Genomic DNA, 24,091 nt, shown 5'->3' with positions numbered 1-24,091 from the left:
TTGAGAGAAAGAGCTTCATACACTGAGCAAGTCAATAATTTGTTGGTCCACCTCCAGCCCTTATGGAAGCAGTTATTTGGCTTGGCTTTGATAACTAGAGTTGTTGGTTGTCTTTCTGAGGGATATTGTGTCAAATTCTGTCCAATTGGTATGTTAGATCATCAAAGTCACGAGATATTTGGAGGGCCCTGTCTATAATGCTCTAAATGTTCTCAATTGGGGAGATATACCGCAATCTTACTGGCCTAGGTATGGTTTGACAAGCATGAAGACAAGCAGTAGAAACTGTCATCATATATGGGCAGGCACTATCTTGCTGAAATGTAAGCCCAGGATGGATTGCCATGAAGGGCAACAAACCGGGGGCACAGAATATCGTTGATGGACCGCTCTGTTGTAAGCGTGCCATGGATGACAACCAATGCGGTCCTGCCATGTAAAGAAATGGCAACATAGACCATCACTTCTGGTTATCAGGCCATATGAGGTGTGATCATAAAGTAACAGGAATTTTTGTCTTTCTCAAAGAATCTTTATTTATTCATCAACTTTGTCCCCATCATCAAAGTAATTCCTCTCAGATACAATACATTTGCGCCAACACTTTTTCCAATTTTGGAAGCATTTCTGGAACTCACTTTCTGTTATGGTGTTCATCTCCTTCAGCGATTCTGTTTTTATCTCATCAGTGGTGGCAAAATGATGGCTTTCCATGGTTCTCTTCAGCCTCATGAGTAGAAAGAAGTCACAGGGGGCCATGTCTGGTGATTATGGTAGCTGACACAACATAATGGTTTTGATTTTTTGCCAAAAAATCATGAGCTATCATTGAGGTGTGAGTGGGAGCATTATCATGATGCAATTTTCACAACTGATTTTGCCACAATTCTGGTCATTTTCTCCAGATTGCTTCACACAAATGATGCAAATTTCCACTTAGTATTCCTTATTGACAGGACAACCATAAGGCAGGAGCTCATGCTGGACTGACCCATAGTAATCGAAGTTCTAAAATTTTTTTTTTCGATCTTGGCTCTCGAGACAGTTACCATTGCGACAATCGGGCCTTGGTTTCTACTTCATACCTGTACATTCACATTTTGTCACCTGCTATGACCTTCTTTAGAAATTCTAGGCTGTTGTCAATTTCTTTCAGCTGAGCGATGTCTATTTGACATCGCTTCTAGTCGAAATAAAACAATTCAGAATGAACTTCACTGCTACACATTTCTTGCCCAAAATGTCTGAAAAAGTTGCTTGGCATGAGCCAAAGGATTTCCTGACATCATCAGTAATCTCTCTGATGGTGATTCAGCACTTTTCCAGGACCATTCTCTTTATTTCTTCCCCACTGTTGTCAGAAATTGATGTGCTAGGGCATCCAGGGCGGTCATCATATTTGATGTATTCTCAGACTGTTTCAAATGTTTATAACACTCATAAGCTCTTGTCTTACTCATAGTAGATTCAACAAAAGCCACAGTCAACATTTAAAATGTGATGGTGCACTTGATTGCATTTTTAAAGAAAATTTAATCCAATTCTTTGATATACCTTCTTCGAAAGTACAAATTCTCAGAACAATCAAAAACATGTATAACCTCGTTCAAACAAATTTCTGTCTTGCAGCCGGTCGTCGTTCAATACTTCACATTATATTTCAACTGGGCACCTGCCAGTCATCTTCAGGTGAACCGTCGCAGACTGGCGAAGACGTCCTCTGTTCCACAATATATAGCGTACTGGAACTATTCTGCGCATGCGTCAAAAACTTGATAGATGAACCACACTGCCCGCTGGCAGCGCCCTCGCTGGTGGAATAGCGGAACTCAGTCGCCCTCTGCATTGCTGTTTGCCACGGCCGTCGACGCACTCTGTCCTCTTTGATTTGAGCAAATCGTGGAGATGATGGGATTCCATGCACTGTCCAGCTGGTAGCTGCTGTCACGGTTTAACAGATTTTCCGCCAGTCATGTTTCTACAGATTCTTTAATAATGGAGTCCCAGAAGGACGTTGCTGTGGACAAAATTATTGTTTTCTCATACTCCATTGAATGTCCAGTAGAAATACAATGTTCTGCAATAGCGAACTTGCTTGGCTGCAGAAGGCGGGTGTAGCGTTGGTGTTCAGTGCAGCGTTCTTTCACGGTGCATGTGGTTTGACCTATGTAAGCCATACCACATTGGCACGGTATCTTGTAAATTCCGGCCTTTTGTAGTAACAGATTGTCCTTAACTGATCCCACAAGGTCCGCAATCTTTGATGGTGGGCAGAAAACCACTTTTACCTGAAATTTTCGGAGGATTCTTGCTATTTTAAACGAAGTGTTGCCAACGAAAGGAAGAAAAGCTAAAGATTGTTCCGGCATGTTCTCCTCTTTATTCCCTTACTGCTTCTTAGTTTTAACTGTTAGTGCCCTGTTAATCTGCCGGATGGAATACCCATTTTCGCTGAATACTGTCTTTAGATGGGCGAGTTCTTGAGGTAAGCTATCTAGATCTGAGACAGTATGAGCTCTACGAACAAGTGTTTTAAGCAAACTCATGGTTTGCGATGGATGATGGCAAGACCATACATCTTATCTACCTATGTGACTCTACCTATAGGAGGATTGATTACGATCCTACAGGACGTGTGCAACGGAAAACTTCAGCACTATTAAATTCCTCCTCCTTACCGCAAGAGACCATCAAGAGGTCAAGACCACATGGTTGTGTACTTCCAAGACTGTATGGCCTTCCAAAGGTTCATAAAGAGGGTCTTCCTCTGCGTCCAATAGTGAGCAACATTGGAGCTCCTACATATGATTTAGCTAAACATCTCGCTTCCTTACTGAGACCTTTTGTAGGCAAGTGCTCACATCACATATGAAACTCAGCTGATTTTATCAATAGACTGGGGGCTCTTCGTCTTAGCAGTGTGGACCTTCTAGTAAGTTTTGATGTGGTCTCACTTTTTACAAAAGTTCCTCTTGCAGATCTTTGACACTGATTGGTAATATGTTTCCTGTTAATATCATTGCTTTGTTCAGGCATGCTCTTTCCTCAACTTATTTTATGTTTAATCAAGAATATTTTGAAAAGACTGACGGTGTTGCCATGGGTAGCCCCCTGTCTCCTTTGGTGGCCAACCTTTTTATGGAGGATTTTGAAGAGAGAGCGCTTCGATCAGCTGCCCTGAAACCAACAGTTTTTTGGCGGTATGTGGACGACACTTTCATAGTGTGACCTCATGGAGAAGATAAATTAATGGAGTTTCTATATCATGTCAACTCCATTCATAGCAACATCCGGTTCACCACGGAAATAGAGAAAGATGGTTGTTTGCCTTTCTTGGATGTCCTGGTTCGAAGGAAGAATGATGGTTCTCTAGGGAATTCAGTTTACTGGAAACCCACTCATACTGATTTGTACCTGCAAGCATTAAGTTGCCATCACCCATCGCAAACCATGAGTTTGCTTCAAACACTTGTTCACAGAGCTCATACTGTCTCAGATCTAGATAGCTTACCTCAAGAACTCGCCCATCTAAAGACAGTATTCAGCGAAAATGGGCATTCCATCCAGCAGATTAACAGGGCACTAACAGTTAAAACTAAGAAGCAGTAAGTGAATAAAGAGGAGAACATGCCGGAACAATCTTTAGCTTTTCTTCCTTTCGTTGGCAACACTTCATTTAAAATAGCATAAATCCTACGAAAATTTCAGGTAAAAGTGGTTTTCTGCCCACCATCGAAGATTGCGGACCTTGTGGGATCAGTTAAGGACAATCTGTTACTACAAAAGGCCGGAATTTACAAGATACCATGCCAATGTGGTATGGCTTACATAGGTCAAACCACATGCACCGTGAAAGAACGCTGCACTGAACATCAACGTTACACCCGCCTTCTGCAGCCAAGCAAGTCCGCTATTGCAGAACGTTGTATTTCTACTGGACATTCAATGGAGTATGAGAAAACAATAATTTTGTCCACAGTAACGTCTTTCTGGGACTCCATTATTAAAGAATCTGTAGAAATATGACTGGCAGAAAATCTGTTAAACCATGACAGCGGCTACCAGCTGGACAGTGCATGGAATCCCATCATCTCCACGATTTGCTCAAATCAAAGACGACAGAGTGCGTCGACGGCCGTGGCAAACAGCAATGCAGAGGGCGACTGAGTTCCGCTATTCCACCAGCGAGGGCGCTGCCAGCGGGCAGTGTGGTTCATCTATCAAGTTTTTGACGCATGCGCAGAATAGTTCCAGTACGCTATATATTGTGGAACAGAGGACGTTTTCACCAGTCTGCGACGGTTCACCTGAAGATGACTGGCAGGTGCCCAGTTGAAATATCATGCGAAGTATTGAACGACGACCGGCTGCAAGACAGAAATTTGTTTAAACAGTCAATTCGACAGGAAAATTTTAAAATTCACGTGTATAACATTGTTGACTGTCAACAATAAACTAAATATTCAAAATAGCTGAAAATGCAAAGATATATCAAGTACACATGGACCAACAAAATGAAAAAAATTGAAAATCAGTTGTATAAAGCCTGTGAAATTAAAAAAATTCCATTTCCTTTTTGATCACATCTTGTATAGTGGGTGGCATTCTGGTTGGTATCCCACTGCTTTCTGGGGCATCCCCAGACACCTGGAATCTCATTAACATGGGTACAACTGTCCCCAGTGATGAGCCCCACTTCGAACTGAGCCCTGATGATTAGCGAAGACATGTCTGGAGATGCCCCAGATAGCAGTGGGATAGCAAACTGACTGTCACCCGCCAAACGGCCTGACAACCTAGAGTTACGGCCTCAGGTGCAATTTCTTTTCATAGCAGGACCCCTTTGGTTGTCATCTGTGGTGCCTTTACAGCACAATGACACGCTGATGATATTCTACACCTGTTTTGTTGCCCTTCATGACAAATTATCCTAGATTTACATTTCAGCAAGCATATCACTGCCCGCACACAGCGAGAGTTTCTACCGCTTGTCTTCATGCTTGCCAATCGCTACCTAGGCCAGCAGGGTTGCCAGATCTCTCCCCAATTGAGAAAATTTGGAGCATTATGGGCAGGACCACACCATTTCAACAGAAATTGGCACGATATTCCTCAGGAAGACATCCAACAACTCTATTAATCAAGGCCAAGCCAAATAACTGCTTGCGTTAGGTCCAGAGGTGGATCAATGTGTTATTGACTTTCTTGAACAAAACCTTGCAAGGTTCGCAGAAGAGTTTCTGTGAAGTTTGGGAGGTAGGAGATGAGGTACTGGCAGAATTAAAGCTGTGAGGACGGGTCGTGAGTCATGCTTGGGTAGCTCAGTTGGTAGAGCACTTGCCTGCAAAAGGCGAAGGAGCAGAGTTCGAGTCTCGGTCCAGCACACAATTTTAATCTGCCAGGAAGTTTGATATGTATGATGTTTCTGGACAATGAAAGCAGACACAATGACATGCCTGTCGTAAGTCCTGTCTGCAGCTGATGGCCACTGGACAGTGCCACAGTGCTCCAAGATAGAGCCAATATTGTGGACAAAACATTATTGTTCATTCTGGCCAATCAAATAACATGGTGGTTAGTCCATGCTGTCATGACAAATTTCAGTACAACTGTTATATAAATCCATAACTGTCATAGTAGCATGCCTTGTGTAACCTGAAATGTCTTGGCACGGCTAACCAACTTCCATGAGACTGCTCATGCTGCTCTGTTTGAATTCGCTCACAAGATTATGTTGTGTTCTTTGATTCTGACGATGAGTACTGGCATTAGTTTTCATGAGTCCACTTTGATGACTGATCAGTGAATGAGTTCAGTGTAATGCTGAACTTCCTGCACAATAAAGAGAGCTGGTAGTGAGATGTAGGAATCTGGAAACTACTTCATCTGCTATGTTTTTAGCTCCCACGAATAATTTTTTTTTTTCACTTTTTCATTCTATATCTGTAACTTGTTCAGGAAAATATGAAATAATCTTTATTTATTTGAAATTTCATTTAAATTTATGGTTCAACTGTTTATATTTATGTTCCTTATTATAATGGTGCAATTACTTTTACTAGAAGTCTGAGTAATTGAAAGTTATCGCTAATTAAAGCTATGATAATGTCATACAATTGGAAAACATTTTGAGCTAATGGGCAGTGTTGGAGATATTGTTAACACTCATTCGAAAGCAGCTGTTCCAAACATTTCATTAAATTATCAGAAACTAATTAACTTATGAAATAATTGACATTAATAGTTCGAATTCTCATAACTTTGACTGCCTATTTTGCTTTAATGCCTACAAGATTCTGAACATTGACAACATTTTCTGAACCAGAGAAAACCTCTCACTAATTAATTCAGTCCATAAAAAAGATTTTGAATAATTTAGGTTCATAAAAGATTGATTTTAAGAGGGATGTCATACTCTTGAGTAGGGGATTTCAGACTATGGAAGCACAACAACGTTCCATATATTTTTATGATTTACTAACCTGAAATGTGTTTCATAAACCAGATAATAGTAAAGTCTTAAGAGTCAATGTGAAACAGTAAAATCCAACCTCGTCAATTTTCAAAATGTTAAGCAAATTCAGATGTCACATCACATTCTGCCTCCTGTCTTGCCAATTTTAAAATTCGCCTACTATGTGGTCTACATCATTTGGCACTACTCTTTTTAGGTCCCGTTTTCAGCATATTATTCCAGAATGTTGAAACATGGGACTTCAAGATACGAGGGCATTTCGAAAAGTAAAGATACAATGGCTCACAGTCCTTAAACAGAACATTTATTTAGAAAACATCAGTTACATCTTATTAACTGGATTATTTGTTATTTTTCGACATAATCACCCCCGTTATCCAAACATTTGTATCCCACAGTCATAGAAGGTTGCCGCCTGTTGTCGGAACCACATTTCAACTTTATCTTTGATCTCTTCATCGCCGTGGAATGATTTTCCACCAAGATGTGACTTCAGGTAACGGAAGACATGGAAGTTGGTGGGCACAAGGTCCTGACTGTATGGCGGATGGTCCAATACGTCCCATTTGAATTGTTTGAGTAGTGCTTTGGTTACGAGCGCTGTGTGAGGCCGAGCATTGTCATGAAGCAAGTGGACTCCACTTGTCAGCATTCCCCTGCATTTGTTTTGAATTGCCCTTCAAAGACGTTTCAAAGTCTGGCAATATGCAGCAGCATTAATTGTCGTTCCAGGAGGCATAAATTCCAACAGAAGAATGCCTTGTCTGTCCCAAAAAACAGAAGCCATTATTTTCTTCGCTGAAATCGACGTTTTGCATTTCTTGGCTTTTCGTGAATTCGAATGGCGCCATTGCATTGATTGTTGCTTGGATTCAGGTGCATGGTGATAAACCCACGTTTCATCACCTGTCACAATGTGATCAAGGAACTCATCACCTGCTTCAGCATAGCGTGTGAGGAAGTCAAGTGCAAAGCCCGTCCTTTTCTTTTTGTGTTCTTCTGTTAACAGTTTTGGAAACCAGCGCGCACACGATTTCCTGTACCCTAACTTGACAGCCACAACGTCATAAAGAGTTGTCATTGACATGTCCGGTGTGATCTGATGCAATTCTTTCAATGTGAGACGTCTATTCGCACGAATTGCTTCCTCCGTTCTCCGAAGAAGGGCATCAAACATCATAGATGACCGACCTGTTCTTTGTTCGTCATAAACATCGGTCCTACCTTCAGAGAAATGACGACACCATTTCGTTACATTTTGTCGATTCGTAATGTTCCCATGAACAGAAACAACTTCTTTGTGAATATCTGCTGGTCGCTGATCTTTTGCATGAAGAAAATGTATGACAGAGCGCACTTCGCATTTGGCGGGATTCTGAAATGGTGCAGCCATTTTAAACACGACCCACTCCAACCAGAAGTCGAACGACCGCAAGGAGAAAGCTAACGGTTCAAGGTTAACACCAGTGTTGCCAACTTGCTCACCAAAACTCTTCTGTTCCTCTGGCGTATGGTGTATCTTCACTTTCCGAAATACCCTCGTACATGGAAGTGAGTGCATCAACATGTATGGGGTACTTCACACAGGGGTTGTGGGTGTAGGTGTGTGTCAGCGTTCTGCATTCTTAAATCACTTATTGCTGGTACACTGTTCTATAAATAACCTGAGTTTGGATTCATTTGGGGCATTCTTTTTTTGGTGTTAACTCTTTCACATACATTAGTAAAACAAAAGTTTACAGCAGCATAAGAAACAGATTAATGCAAAGAAAAAGGTGAAGAAAGTACTTAAATTGAAACTTAAATTAAAAACATATTCAAAGAAAAGTAATTGGACCACACTGTACAAATACCTTAAAACTAATTTATAAATAAATACTACAAATATTGAAAGTAAATACATACCATCAGCAGAGCCAATGCAACTTGAAACAGAGTTTCTACTCCTTGTAATAGGAAAACATCTAAAATATGGAAAACAAAATACAGTGGAAACCTAGCTGTAAAAACAGTTAGGAACCATTGAGAGGCAAACATGTGTGACTCTACACCTTTCTCAGTAAAATGCTGCCACAATTTGGGTAACTGCTCCTGAAAACGTTTGAAAACATGTTTTAGAGGAGTTTGAAAGCATGAATCAAGATTTATTGTAAAAACTAGTGTCTGCTACACACAATATCAGAGGTTGACTTACATATTTACAACTAGAGCAAATGAACATCCAATTCGGTAGTTTTAAAAATTAAATGTATAGAATTCTAACTTTCTGAAGAATGCCACTGAGACTAGTATAAAACCAAAATCTTTGCAACATTTTCTGTCCATCTGCTAACTACAGATGTGCAAGGATTTTATTGATCTAATTCACACAAATGAAGATTGTTGTGACTCGCCGATCTTTCAAAGTGCCACCGCGCAGTTACGCGCATCCTCTACATGCGGTGCTGTCTGCCAGCCATGCAGCAGCAGCACCACCTAAGCAGCCAGCTAGCCAGCAGCCGCTAGACTCGGACTCAGTTATGATTTGACTTTTAAAGTGTGCACACATCTTACTTTGTTTACTCGATCTGTGACTTTCATGTATAACGTCATCCTTGAACTATATTTGTTCAACTTGAAGTTATAACAAAGATGACCATCATTTTGAACAGGTTTTGCGCTGTAGTATCTGCTCACCCCAGGTATGAAAAAAGATTTATCCAAAACCCTTGTTTATTTGCCTTTTGACCAACTCAGTGCTTCTACTATTCAGTGAGTTGTTACCTTTAGCCCTTAAATAGTTAACCTACAAAATGAATATAATAATGTGAAAGGTCAGATAACTGTCCAACTGACGAAATCCTTAATGTGTAGCACAGCTACAGCCACAAAACATTTCATAAGGAGAAATAAAGTTTCAGTGTTGTTTGGAGCTTACAAATTTATCATCCACAGACATTTAATATATACAGAAAAAGAACAGGAAAGTGGAGTTCAAGACATCCTATTCTTTCAAGAGATTGCATACACATTCCTGCACTTAAAAAAGCAAGTTGAAAAGTTTAGTAGTCATGGACTTCAAACCTATAAGATTCAGATCTGGAGGCATTCCCCTAAGTAATGCTTATAGTAGAAGGAATGTAACACTGATATCTTTCCAGTGAAATAAGCAGTACTTCAATGCTATTGTCATTTGATATATAAAAAAGTCACTTGCCCCTTATATCCTTGTTCCTGTTGTCAGTGACAATGTGATGCTGCGAGCAGCTTATTAATAGCCCTGCATGGACATCATCTCTTTATTGTTACCATGCTAGGGCCCAGGCAACACACTACAATCAGTACTCAGTTACATAATCAATTGTAGGGCTCTGTATGATGAATGAGGATGATTTCATTAAAATTTTTTGAAGAAGGAACCTTCTTTGGCGTTGTGAGTAACATCTAAACATCTAACTGCTGTGGCTCAACACAGTTATAACATCACTACTTCAGGAATGCTTCCCACCTCTCTCAGAAGTCAAATTTTATACACTGGAGGGAAAAATTCAAATGAGATAACAAACACTGGATAATCCAGGATGGAATAATTACATATTATGAAAAGGATTGATTACTACTCACCATATAGAGCAGACACTGAGCCGCAGACAGGTGTAACAGATGACTGCTACACATTTGACTATTTGGCCAAAAAGGTCTTCTTCTACAGTACAAAAGACATACACATTTTGTTTTCATTGTGTTTCCTACTTTAGAAGAAGGTCTTTTGGCCAAAAGCTCAAATGTATGGAAGTCTTTTTATTGTGCCTGTCTGCCACTCAGTCTCCTCTATATGGTTAGTAACAATCTATCCTTTTCGTAACAAAATGAGATAATCAGTCTTATTATGGTGATGATAATCCTTCTGGGGCTTAGAATGTACAAAGCTGTGTCAACTTTCAAGATTCAAATGGTTCATATTACTGACTCCTTAACTCACTCTGTAACTTTTTAGTGTATTGTCCAGATCAAATGCCAGTATAGCATCCAATACAACTATTGTTTCACATCTGTGCAAGAAGAACAACAGTAAAATCATCTTATACCTTGTAATTTCAAACATTTTCAGGATGACAATCATTAACATAAAGTTCTTGGTTTGTAACTCAAGCTTTCTTTAGCATTTGTAATCACTGTTTGTTTATTTTTTGTTGTTTGGTCCCACACACCTTTTCGATGTACAGAATAAATGAGGTATAGGACAGTACTGTGTAAACACAGTAAAAGAAAATAAACACACAAAAATGTTTTGCCCTCCCTCATACAATTTGTGAGCACAGTAAAACTGAGAAAGAGATTTTACCAGCTAGTCAAATGTTCCAAGTTTTAATGATGTACATAAATGAAAGCACCTGGTTGTAAAATGCTATTACACATCATTTACACTATTAAGTACTTTGATGCTAAAAATAATAAAATAAAACAATTTCATTCACATACATTTATTAAATGAATACCAACAGATAACAAAAATATCAAGTATTCATTTGTCTAGATGGATACAAACTACTATTCCTCCCCATCCCCATTTTTGTTGTTATTACAGTGAAGGTAATGTCACTGACAAGTGCAGATCCACTTCATGTAATCATTCTACTCTCTTGATGTTAAAATCTTTTTGATGACCAGTTTGGCTTCATAGATTTCTTTACACTCATGGATGGCCTTATTACAATTAGCATGTGTTCTACATTAGCCAAAAAAAAAAAAAAATTATTTTCACAAGCTGTTTAAACAGTGGCCAATCAGCAATGACCAGCTGTGGCAATGCATCACTCAGGAGCACTAATCACTACAGTTATGTGGGAACAGGGGTGCCACCAGCACCACTTAAGTGTTTTATGTTGCTTTCTCTGCTGCTGCTGCTGCTGCTACTACTGTTGCTGCTGCTGATGATGATCATAGCTACTATATTTATCGTAAGTTTCAGGACACAGACAGGTCTGTGTTGCCTCATTGACTACTGAACCCTAGTAGTGGAGGTGTGTACCACAGGATTTAGTGTTGGTAAGACCAAATGATATTTATAGCCTGTAAAGTCTGTTAGAGACTATGTGGGAACATAAAAGCAGTATTGTAGAACTTGGGTATGCTAAATTTCAGAACACCAAAGAGCCATCTCCTTTGCAACTGATTGTAGGTCTTGTTGCAGACTACATTGCTAACTATTTCACATTCTCAATACTTTCTTCTTCTTCTTCTTCTTCTTCACTGTATTCGAGGTGCACATAAGATTTGTCATCCTGTGGTCTTTATTCTGCCAGTTATAAAGGCCATCACACAGAGTTGAACAAACAAGAAATCTGAATTTTGGTATTTGCCTTTAAGCATATTTCTTAAAAAAAAAACAGAGTCCTAATTTAAGCTTGCATTACTATATGTAACGGTAATGTAGAACCCTTTATCAGTCCTGAATAATCTTCTTTGTATGCCACATAACAATAATCTAGCCTCATACAAGTTAGTAACAATTCCTGTAATGCTTGGCATTCACAAAAAATGTTTAATATGAATACAAAACAAGAAAGTTTCTCACACTTCACATACATCTATCCCCAGGAAAACTAGTTATGGCTCACACTTCATATGTATCTGGATGTAAAACCATGTCTCACAAAAGATAACATGGAAACAAAATATGTTTCCAAAAATACATTTTTCCCAGTTTACATTTAATCCCCATGTGCTATAATGGCCTGAAAGGATATAATGCAAATCTGATCAGAGAAGTTGTTGAGAACAGACACAGCGTGAAGTAAGTTATACGGAGTAGACACCAAATTTCTTCAGTTCAGATGGCATATGGCATAACAACTAAAAACACAAAGAAAACTGTACAAACATTCTAACATTTCTTGAAAATTTTTATAGTTCAAGAGCTGGAACAGAAACATAGTTCATAATAAAAATAATGACATTCTGAAAGTAGTGCCACATGAAGCGTACAAAGTTATTTAAAGAATGGAAACATTTTCCATACTCTATGACTAGTACTCGGACTAAACTTGCATCAACATATGCTAAAAGACACCATTTGTGTGAGGCTCTGACCAACAGACTTTACGTGTCAGATATTAAAACTGCAAATATTCCCCGTCAATATAGGTTTTGAGCAGGAGATCAGACCATGCAGCTAATGTGATATTATAAATGGTGAATGGACAAAACACAAACAGATATTTTACCTGATCCACACCATGTATTTAGTCTGTGGATCCAATAAATAAATAAACTTTTGACTAGATATATCAAAGAAAGTAATTCGAACAGCTCAGCCATCATGCCATGGTCATTTAACCATTTAATGTGGCTAGGCACTTGAGAATGTTCTATTGATTAATACCATTATGCGACTATGTATCCATACACAACTTTAAAACTGATGTACTAATACATGATGATACTACAACAGATACTAGCATTTTAAAATTACTGAATACCTCCATCAACCTGTCCAATTGATACAATCTCAAGTAGAGGACATCAAAGCCATCCTTGTACAAATCTCGTAGGCCATAATTGTACATTAGTTTAATAAGGACACAGAAGGCTTGTTCCTCTGGCATCTGAAATACAATCATAAGCATGTATTCTTAGACAGTAAACACATAATGAAATGGTAAAGTATGCAACACAGTTTTCATGAAAAGCTTTCAAAACATTATCTACAAATATGTTTACACCCAGAGAAACATTTAAGAACTTATCTTTAGATTACTAGTTCAGAGTTTTTACATGCAAAATGTGAATTAGGACATCACATCATCTTACGAAAGTAATAAGCACTGTAGCATCTAATGAAAAAGCAGTAGAGGCTACTGCTTTTTTTTTTTTTTTTTAAAAAAAAAGCAATTTCAGTAACAGCATTAATACAGTATTTTGAATGAGTAACGGCATCACTGTTTCTACTTGAATGTATGTGCCTTCATGACTATGGCCATCTACTCTGGCATTAGTCTGAATACAAGGCAAATAAAAGAACTCCATCCAAACAGGCCTTGGAAGAGTACCAACCAACTACCATGTTGTCCTCAGGCCAAAATGCAGATACATTGGGGCATGGGGTCAGCATACAGCTCTCCTGGCCATTGTCTGTTTTTGTGATCTGGAGCCACTACTTCTCAATCAAGTAGCTCCTTAATTGGCCTCACAAGGGCTGAGTGCACCCCATCTGCAAACAGCAGACCCTGATGGGTTGCCATCCAAGTGCTAGCCACACCCCACACTGCTTAATTTCAGTGATCTGATGGGAACTAGTGTATCCACCATGGCAAAGCAATTTGCAAAGGGCAAATAATGCAAAAACTTTAAAAACTAATCTGGGGCACTTCTATTACATCAGAAGGTACATTTAACAGCAAAAAAATTGGACCACTGTAGACAAAATGGCAGATCATCTGGTAAAAGTAGCATACAAACTGGACCACGATGTGACATCAGGTAGAGGGAATTAATCATCGATTCAGAAAATGTGAGATAATCGAAGTTCACTCTGTATTTGCCTTTGCCCCATGTGCTAAGGACTGCTCACATTACGACACAGATTATGGACCTGACTAAATGTTCAAGTCGCAGCGACGGCACCTGAATACCAACAAATACGAGACACCGAGGCTACAAAGCTTTTAAGAGTGAGCTTAAATGGCTCACTATCTATCATTTAGAGTTAACTTCAAATAATAGACTAATTTTACCAATCAGACATTTTTCTGAAATCATTTATTTTCATTTTTTGCAACTTTAAATGATTACTTCGCACGTTTTGGAATGAAGACTGAAGCCTCAAAATTACCTTCCACAAGCTTATGGACTTTATGGTCAAGGAAACAACAATTATGTCTGTTTCTTGTGACACAAAGCTATATATTTCCACTATCTCTCTCTCTCTCTCTCTCTCTCTCTCTCTCTCTCTCTCTCTCTCTCTCTCTCTCTCTCTCTCTCTCTCTCTCTCTCTCTGCCCCCCTCAACCCCCCCCCCCTCCCCTGTTTGTATGTATTCACTAGGAAGCGAAAGAAAGCAATATTTTGAACAATGTTTACCCAAATTATGAAATAGAATGTTGGGTAACAACACAGCTGGCTTTCTTTCATGTAGCTACAGATCCAAAAGGTATGGTGTGTTATGTCAGCGAAAATATCCTATCACAAAAGCAATTTTTGGAATGCTATTTGTAAAAGATAGAACCGAACATGAAATCATTACCTGTTTTCCATAAGAAATGTTAAAATTCCATACAGCTACACCTAATAGTTATAACCCTTAAGTGTTTAGAAGCAGTGACTACATTTTCTCGGTAAGTTAATGACAGAATACTTCAACCCACAGCAAATGAGTAAGACTGCAACCAGTACTTCTTTGCCTAGAAACAGCCTGAAAGACAGTATTATCAAATTCGCAAAACAATATTACTGGATCACCTGTTAGAAAATATTAACTGTAAAATACAAAGTCTATTATGGACCTCTAAAAATAATTATGCCTACAATTCAAAGCTATACAGAGGAGTCTGAAGTCAGATATTTGCATTTAGAGTAATGAGGTAAATGCAATTAATGGGTTTTTTGATTGGTATAGTTTTTAAATACAAACCAAACATCATGGCAAAGGGATAAAAACAGTTAAAACTGTATTTTTGTGGCAATGATCTAGTTAACCAAAATGTTGCATTACAGTGGGCTATTATAAACCATCTCATGTGCCAAACTATTATTCACTTTCCATTCCCATGACTAAAATGCTTGCATAGGATCCAGTGCAATGTTCACACTGTGACACGTTGCTCCACAAACCTGTCTACGGCAAAAGAGTTTCCAGTTTACTTCATGGGGTTTATAATATAATTCAGGTTTTCTTTATACACTTTTACTCAGGTTGGGGAGTTTCGGGGAAAATACAAAAAGTGCTTCAGTCTCAAAAGGTGCAGGATGAACACAGGAAGAGGGTAGACATAGCAACAATCACTACTGTAGCTGTAAATTATGGTATCTATGGCAGAAGGCAATGGAAACCACCATACTGAGCATGGCAGGGGCTACCTTATAACACTAATAGTCATTTCCTGTCATGTTACACTCACAAAGAAAGTGACGGAAAAAAAGACTGTCTATAAGCCTCCATACGAACCCTATTTCATGGTCCTAATGCAAACTGTATGTTGGCAGCAGTAGAACCAGCCTGCAATTAGCTAAAAATGCCGATTCTCTAAATTTTCGCAATAATGACTCATGAAAAGAGCATTGTCTTCTCCCGAGGGATTCCAATTTCACTTCCTGAAGCATCTCCGTAATACTTGCATGCTGATTGAATCTATCAGCAATAAATCAGCAGCACACTTCTGAATTACTTTGATCTCTTCCATTAATCCGACCTGGTGGGGTTCCCAAACACTCAAACAGTACTCAAGAATGGGTTGTACAAATGTTCTACACTGCCCAGTCACATTAATGTGGCCACAAGTAAAAAGCTGAATAGCCACCTTCAGCAGTGTGGATCGCTACCAGATGTGCAGGAAGACTGTCAATGAGGTTCTAGATGGTATGTACAGGGATGTGGAGGCATGCCAGCTCCAGTGTCATGGCCAGCTGCAATATGTTTCTTGGATGAGGACCGATTGTGAGAACAGCCAGATGGAGGAGTTTCCAAGGATTCTTGATTGGGTTTGAATCTGGGGAATGAGATTTTCACTCTGCAGTGGAGTGTGCGCTGATATGAAACTTCCTGGCAGATTAAAACTGTGTGCCGGACCGAGACTCGAACTCGGGACCTTTGCCTTTCGAGGACAAGTGCTCTACCAACTGAGCTACCCAAGCGCGACTCACGCCCCATCCTCACAGTTTTACTTCTGCCAGTCTGGGGAGTTTGGTGGCCAGGGGAGTACAGCAAACTCATCATGGTGTTCTTCAAACCACGCACATACATGCGTACATTGCAAGCTGCGTGACACGTCGCTGTTTCCTGCTGGTGGATACCATCGTATCAAGGAAAAACAAACTGCAAGGAGGGGTAGACATGTTCCACAAGGACAGATGCATACTGTCATTCCACTGCACCTTATAGGGAATACCACGGAAACATTCCCCAGGCAGTAAGGCTTCCTTTTCCAACCTAGTCCCTTCCAACAATGTTGCAGGTTGTTTGGTTTAATACATTTCACACTGTACAGGCATAAAACACTATTCACTTGAAAAGGCCACCCATTGCCACTCAGTGGACATCTAGCTGTGGTATTAGCCTGAAAATTCCAGCCTTCATTGCCGATAAACAGCAGTCAGTGTGGGTGTACAAACCACCCACCTGCTTGCTGAATAGTCTTTGAGGAGACACTGTTGATAGCCTGCTCATTCCTCATGGAGGACAGTTGCAAAAGTTGAATGTCTAGTCTACATCTACATAAAGACTCTGCAAGCCACCATACGGTACATGGCAGCGGGTACCCTGTACCAATACCAGTCATTTCCTTTCCTGTTCCACTAGCAAATAGAGCAAGGGAAAAACAACTATCTAAATGCCTCTGTATGAATCCTAATTACTTGTATCTTATCTTCATGGTCCTTACGTGCAATGTATGTTGGTGGCATTAGTATCGTTCGGCAGTCAGCTTCAAATTCTGGTTCTTTAAGTTTTCTCAATAGTGTTTCCCGAAAAGAATGTCGACTTCCCTCCAGGGATTCCCATTTGAGTTCCTGCAGAATCACCGTAACACTTACATTTTGTTCAAACCTACCAGTAACAAATCTAGCAGCCCGCCTCTGAAATGCTTCAATGTCTTCCTCCAATCTGACCTGGTACAGATCCCTAACACCCGAGCAGTACTCAAGAATAGGTTGCACCAGTGTCCTGTATGCAGTCACCTTTCTTCCTAAAATTCTCCCAAAAACTGAAGTCGACCATTCGCCTTCCCTACCACAGTTCCCACATGCTCGTTCCATGTCATATCGCTTTTAAATGTTACCTCCAGATATTTAAATGACTTGGCTATGTAAAGCAGACCATTAGTAACACTGTATCCAAATATTACAGCAAACAATACTGTTGGAGGAACATTCCCAACTGACCATTTTACCACAGCTTGAAAATACCGCTCGAGTTGTAAGGTTCTTTTATTTAACACATGACCAGTTCGGGCTCTTATACACCCATCTTCAGGTGTCATATTGAAAATAGCAAAAGATGGGACATAATTTTTACATGCAGCAATAAACATAAAAAACAAAAAAAAAACCATAAAAATTTTAAAAACATTTAAAAAACCACTGGTCGGGCTAGGTGCTGTGAAACCTAAGTCAATGCCAAAGTGACACCAGACAGTACTATGGACAACTGCCTGAGTAAAGAAATATGCAAAAATACCTGGACACGTACACTTGGTGCTGTGACCCCGAGCACCGCAGTGAACGTGTACAAGACGCAATGTGCTACCAACAAGTGCAGAGCATGGAGTAGCAGACACGGAGGAGGAAGCAAACTGGTAAACCAGAGTGGCAAAAGTACTGCCATCTGTTGACAGGAAGAAGGAACGTGGGGCCACTACCTCCAACAATTAACTTGGTTTCACCGACACCCATTATACGCGACCAGAAAACTTCACCGTCACACTCAACTTCAATATTTTTGTCAACTGTAATGAACATTTCCCCCTCTTATGGTCTCTAATCTATCTTTCTGATTTATGTCCCATGACTTGCTAAATATCTCAGGGCTTTTCACTTCAGGTTTCAGCCACCTCTCAGTCTCAAGAATAACTAGACCATGAGCTCTTTCCTCGAGGGAAGTAAATTCGGGAACTTTATTACAAATATTTTGACAGTTTATGGTAGTTGAAGTGTCTTTATTTTGACGCTGTTTGACTTCCCTTGGTGTATATCGACTGGTGGGTGTTCATCAGAGCACCTCAAACCATTGCCTGGCCTGGCCTAAAAAACCCTCATGTGCATTTCACAAGTACTCCGATACCTGAGTAGCTACTTCCTTTGCCTAGTGCACCCCTGACCTATCAAAGGGGAGTCCCCACGTGATAACCCAGCTCTAGAAATCTGAAGCCAAGACCATCACAGAGTTGAAGAAGTGTTTGGTTGAGACCCTCCACTTTGTTCCGAACCAAAGGATCCTGATCAACTCTAGGAACAATGCTGCAAATTGTGGGCTCTGCTTGCACTCCATGCAGCCAGCAGTCTTAACCACCTCCACCAACTGCCTTTACAAACTGAGGATTGCCTCAGAACCCAAGCAACAGGTGTCAGTGCCAATGTGAGCCAACTGCACCCTGCATGTTCGATAGGTGCAGGCAAGGCCACATCCACATCTTGGATGAGGCCTCCTGGCAGGCATACAGACTGCACACTGGGTTTCTTTCCAACCCTGAACGCTATCTACCTAAGGTGCTCCATAACGCGCCTAACACTGGAGTCCCAATAATTTGTAACCCCCTCCCTCCCATGTGCCTGCTCAGAGCCTGCTGAAGGAGCGGCCACCTGTCCACTCACAGGGTGAATGGGCAAGACCAGGGGCCAGGCAGCCTGTCTCCACACTGGCAGCCTGTCTCCACAATGGCCCTCCGCCTTGAGCAACGTGAATGCATTACTACCTGCTCTCTCTCTTGTGAGGGCGGATCCACCATGTTGGGTGCACAACGAGGTGCGTCAGAAGCAGAGCCTGTGGGCAAAACAAGCAACACCTGAAGTGTCTCATGCCACACGCCACATTCTCCACCACCGCTATATCCAAGGCAGCAGCCAGAAGGTGACTGACCATAGCCAAAAGAGCATTCAGCTGTTAGGGAACTGTGGCCAGGTCCTCCTGCGTCTGCACACAGCACGTACACATCCTAGCCATCCTAGCAAGCCTAACTGAAAATGTAAATTATAAAAGCAGATAGAATTCTAGAAATGCTACTTGATACCCTCCTGATGTGTCATCAATGGAAGCCAATGTGTAAATGAGCTATGTAGCTGGCTGTTCAGTGAGCAACTACTGTGGCTTATAACAAGTTGCGTGTGTACGGAGTTTGTCTCAGTTGTGTGACTAGATTCACTATTTCTTGTCAGAAAGGTCACAGTTCATAGTAACTGATGGAAAGTCATCAAGTAAAACAGAAGTAATGTCTGGCATTCCCCAAGGAAGAGTCATAAGCCATCTGCTGTTTATGATTTATATAAATTATTTAGGAGACAATCTGAGCAGCCCTCTTAGACTTGTTTGCAGATGATGCTGTCATTTTCCATCTAGTAAAGTCCTCAGATGATCAAAACTAAATGCAAAATGACTTAGACACTACATCTGTAAGGTGTAAGAAGTGGAAGTTGTCTCTGAATAAGAAAAAATTGTGAAGTCATCCAGATGAGTACAAAAAGAAATCCATTACATTTCAGTTACATGATAAATCACACAAATTTGAAGGTTGACAATTCAACTAAATACCAAGGAATTACAATTACAAACAACATAAATTGGAACAGTCACATAGCTAAAGTTGGTGGGAAGGCAAACCAAAGACTGCATTTTATTGCCACAACACTTTGAAGATGCAACAGGTCTGCTAAAGGGGTTGCTTACACTTTGTTTGTCCATTCTCTGATAGAGTACTACCATGCGGTATGGGAACCTTACCAGATAGGATTGATAGAGGACATCGAACAAATCCAAAGAAGGGCAGCACAATTTGTATTATCGTGAAGTAGGGGAAAGAATGTTACAAATATGATAAGTGAATTGGGGTGGCAATCATTAAAAATAAAGGCATTTTTTGTTGCGGTGAGGTCTTTTCATGAAATTTCAATCACCAACTTTCTCCTCTGAGCCGGCCAGTGTGGCCGAGCGGTTCTAGGCGCTACAGTCTGGAACCGCGCGACCGCTATGGTCGCAGGTTTGAATCCTGCCTCGGGCATGGATGTGTGTGATGTCCTTAGGTTAGTTAGGTTTAAGTAGTTCTAAGTTCTAGGGGACTGATGACGTCAGCTCTCAAGTCCCATAGTGCTGAGAGCCATTTTTTTTTTTCTTCTCTGAATATGAAAACATTTTACTGTCACCAACCAACAGAGGGAGAAATGATCATCATAATAATATAAGATAAATAACAGCCCGTACAGAAAGATTTAAGTGCTTATTTTTCCCATGCACTGTTAAGAGAGTGAAATGGTAGAGAAATAGTCTGAAGGTAGTTCAAAGAACCCTCTGCGAGACACTTAAGTGTAAGTTACAGAGTAGTGTTAGTTACATGTATCATTTGCACGATAGATCATAATGAGTGGTGGAGCAACTCATTTTACATTCACATCGCAAATTAATTTGTACATACAGGTACATTATGAACATTTCTAAGTAGTAGTTCTTTTTTAAAGAAGTTCCAAAAATGTGTTTTTTTTTTCAATTTAAAAAATCAATGTGGACCCCTAAGAATTTTGAAGTTTCCACACTATTTATTATTTCCTCATCATACGTTACACTTACCATTGGTGCAGTACCTCTAGCTGTGCAGAACTGAATACGTTGTGTCTTTTTAAAACTGAGGATGAGACTATTCACAGAAAACCAGTCAATGACACTTTTAAGAACTTTGTTTACCATTTCTTCCTTTTCTGTATGTATGCTTGGATCAATTACAATACTAGTGTCATCTGCAATAAGAACTAACTCTGCTTGCTGTATACTAAACAGAAGATTGTTTACATATATGAGGAAGAGCAGTGGACCTAAGATTGAACCTTGGGAAACTCCATACGTGATCTCACACCATTCAGAATTATCTCACTGGACTACATTGCCTGAATTACTAAGTGCAACTTTCTGCATTATTTTGGTTAAATATGACATTAGCCATTGGTTGGCTATACCATCAATCCCATAAAATATCAATTTATCTATGAGAATACCGTGATTCACAAAGTCAAATGCCTTACATAGGCCACAGAAAATAGCTCAACCAGCAATATTTTATTACTTAATGCTTGTAAAACTTAGTGAGTGGATGTGTAAATGGTGTTCTTGGTAGCATTACCCTTCTGAAACAGAGACTGTGATTTGCTAAGGATACTGTTGTTGGTAAGGTGAGATACTATTCTAGAATACATCACGTTGTCAAAAAATTTGGAGAATGATGTCAGCATAAGATATAGATGTAGGTGTACATGTCTTAGATGCAAATTCTGGGACACAGCAAATATCTTGTGGATACGCCTGCAATTATTTACAAACAAACTGGTAACAGACAAACCATCCCAACAAGGAAAAGCCATGAGGAAACAAGGAATAAGATGTCAAGAATCATGGTGAATCATCATGGTAACAACGGAATGTGACAAAGTACACTGGAAGCAATCATGAGACGCCAGGACACTAATTGCTAGTAACAAACATAGCAAATAAACATAGACAAACAAACAAAGACACCACTGGATGTCACTACTCACGTCCTAGGCTAACTGTAACTGAGGTGTCATCAAAGAGGTTTACAAGTTACGTCAGACACAGCATAACGATTTCAACCCCATGACGATCTTTGCATTTAATTTAAAACCACATCAAAATCTGCATGAATCGACAAATGAGATTTGGAAGAACAAACCTCTGGAGGAGCACAATTAACATGTCAGTAAGCTTACAATCACAGCTACCCTCCAACATACAAGGACTGGTTCCATGTGATCCTAGGTGACATCATGCACACAGCAACATAAACAAATTTGCTTCTGTGCACAACTTACAACATACCCTCCCTCATCCCCTTAGTTTACACCTTCCTTACTTATCTTCAGCTTACAATGTGAAGAAGTATTTTGACCCCCCCCCCCCCCCTGCATCACCTGGAGAAGATGGTTGCATTTCTGGTACACATGGAAGTCCTTGCACACTGTACTGTAGCACACCACTAGAGGAGTCAAAATATTTGAAAGGGAACAATGCTGAGTCTGTTGAAGTGAAGAGCAGAGATCAGAAACAGAGGTAGTATGAGTCCAGTGTTTAAGGTTGTATATCTTAGAAATCTAGGGGCCACTGTTACATCAGCATTATACTGGCCTCTCTCCTTCCCCCTAGAGTTCCGAGTACGACATGTCTGACAACGGTGGCACTGTGGTCGCTTCCTACTCACTGACTCGTTCTCTTACTAAAGTGTGCGGGAGTGTGTGATCAGTGGCAAGCATCTACACATCTCTCATTACCATGTTGAAATTTGCATCTTTTGCCAAAAATCTCCAAGTTTACAAAGATTCATTTCACTATAACAAGATAATACAATTGTAATGGCAATGGAATACTGAAACAGTATTTTAGTAAACAAACAACAAAGGACATGACAAGTCAGTAGCTTATTTAAAGGCTCATTGTCTGCATAAAAATAAATTTCTTATTTCACTTATATTGTTGCAAACCCACACTAATTTCCATTTCATCATAAATAATCCATAAAAAATTACAATATTTCCTTGAAAAAATCTGTATTTACTTGGATGTTGTGGCAGATAATAAAATATTGCATATTAAAAGCATGCTATTTGTGATTCAGTGGCACTCGTGTTGTGGAGATCTTAGACCATTCAGTGTAGTTCATGGCTCATGCTTCAAAAAGGTAGTCAGTTAGTTGGTTGGTTGGTTGGTTGGATAGTTTAAAAGTGGGGGGAAGGTCCCTTGTTCGGAATAAAACAATGCCACAAGGGTGAGAATAAAACAAGTGCAACTGACAACACAAAATGGAGAGAAAGGAAAAAGGACAACAACGATGGAAGGGCAACAAATGCTTAAAGGGACAAAAGGGGACAAGAAAACCACAGCAATGTAAGAAACAGGTAGAAGAGATTAAAACCACCATCCTACAAGCACTAGGGTGGAGTACAGAGAGAGACAAAGGACATGCACAAAAACTTAGATCAAATGATAAAACCCACCCTCATGAATAAAATGTAAAACTAAATCAGCCAATGAGGTGTTGTCAGACAAAATTGGCAAAAACAAGACCGGTAACCGAAGTTTTCACCGCATGGCAGTCAAAGTGGGACAGTGCACCAGAATATGGGCCATTGTCAACAGGGCGCTGCACCGACACTGAGGCGGGTCTTCACGGTGCAGGAGGTAGCCGTGGGTTGCCCAAGTGTTGTCAATGCGGAGCCGGTAGAGAACCACAGAGTCCCTGCGAGAGGCCCGCATGGAGGACAGCCACACATTTGTAGTCTCCTTAATGACATGCAGTTTGTTGTGCATACTGAGACTATGCCATTCCGTCTCCCAAAGCCAAAAAACCTGACAGTGTAAAAACAAATACAGGTCAGTTATTGGAATGCCGATTTCCGTAAGCGTTTTCCGTGCAGCCCGTTTGACCAGTCTGTCAGCAAGTTCGCTGCCTGGGATTCCGACATGTCCTGGGGTTCACACAAACGCCACTGAACGACTGGACTGTTCCATGGCATAGACGGACTCCTGGATGGTCACTACCAGAGGGTGATGAGGGTAGCACTGGTCAATAGCTTGTAGGCTGCACAGAGACAGTACACGGAATAAACGACTCCTCAGGGCATGAATGGATGTGCTCAAGAGCACAAGATATAGCCACCAGCTCTGCAGTGAAAACACTGCAGCCATCGGAAAATGAATGCTGTTAAATATGCC

General features: G+C 40.3%; 1 protein-coding gene and 1 non-coding gene across 2 annotated transcripts in view; both read right to left on the bottom strand.

Moving 5' to 3' along the window:
• The window catches only part of LOC126183840 (rab GTPase-activating protein 1-like), a 157,805-nt gene that overhangs the window by 43,090 nt on the left and 90,624 nt on the right, over nucleotides 1-24,091 (bottom strand). The window contains exons 10-11 of the mRNA XM_049926100.1: nucleotides 12,937-13,062; nucleotides 8,381-8,566 (exon numbers count right to left, since the gene is read on the bottom strand). Of these exons, the coding sequence (XP_049782057.1) occupies nucleotides 8,381-8,566; nucleotides 12,937-13,062 (312 nt within the window). The remainder of the gene's footprint in view (nucleotides 1-8,380; nucleotides 8,567-12,936; nucleotides 13,063-24,091) is intronic.
• Nucleotides 16,231-16,305, bottom strand: Trnas-cga (transfer RNA serine (anticodon CGA)). The gene has a single exon. It is a non-coding gene; the product is annotated as a tRNA-Ser (tRNA).

Source organism: Schistocerca cancellata, chromosome 4 (assembly GCF_023864275.1).
Source record: "Schistocerca cancellata isolate TAMUIC-IGC-003103 chromosome 4, iqSchCanc2.1, whole genome shotgun sequence".
Classification (NCBI taxonomy): domain Eukaryota; kingdom Metazoa; phylum Arthropoda; class Insecta; order Orthoptera; family Acrididae; genus Schistocerca; species Schistocerca cancellata.
Note: the sequence above shows the minus strand (reverse complement) of the source record. Positions and strands in the feature narration are given on the sequence as shown.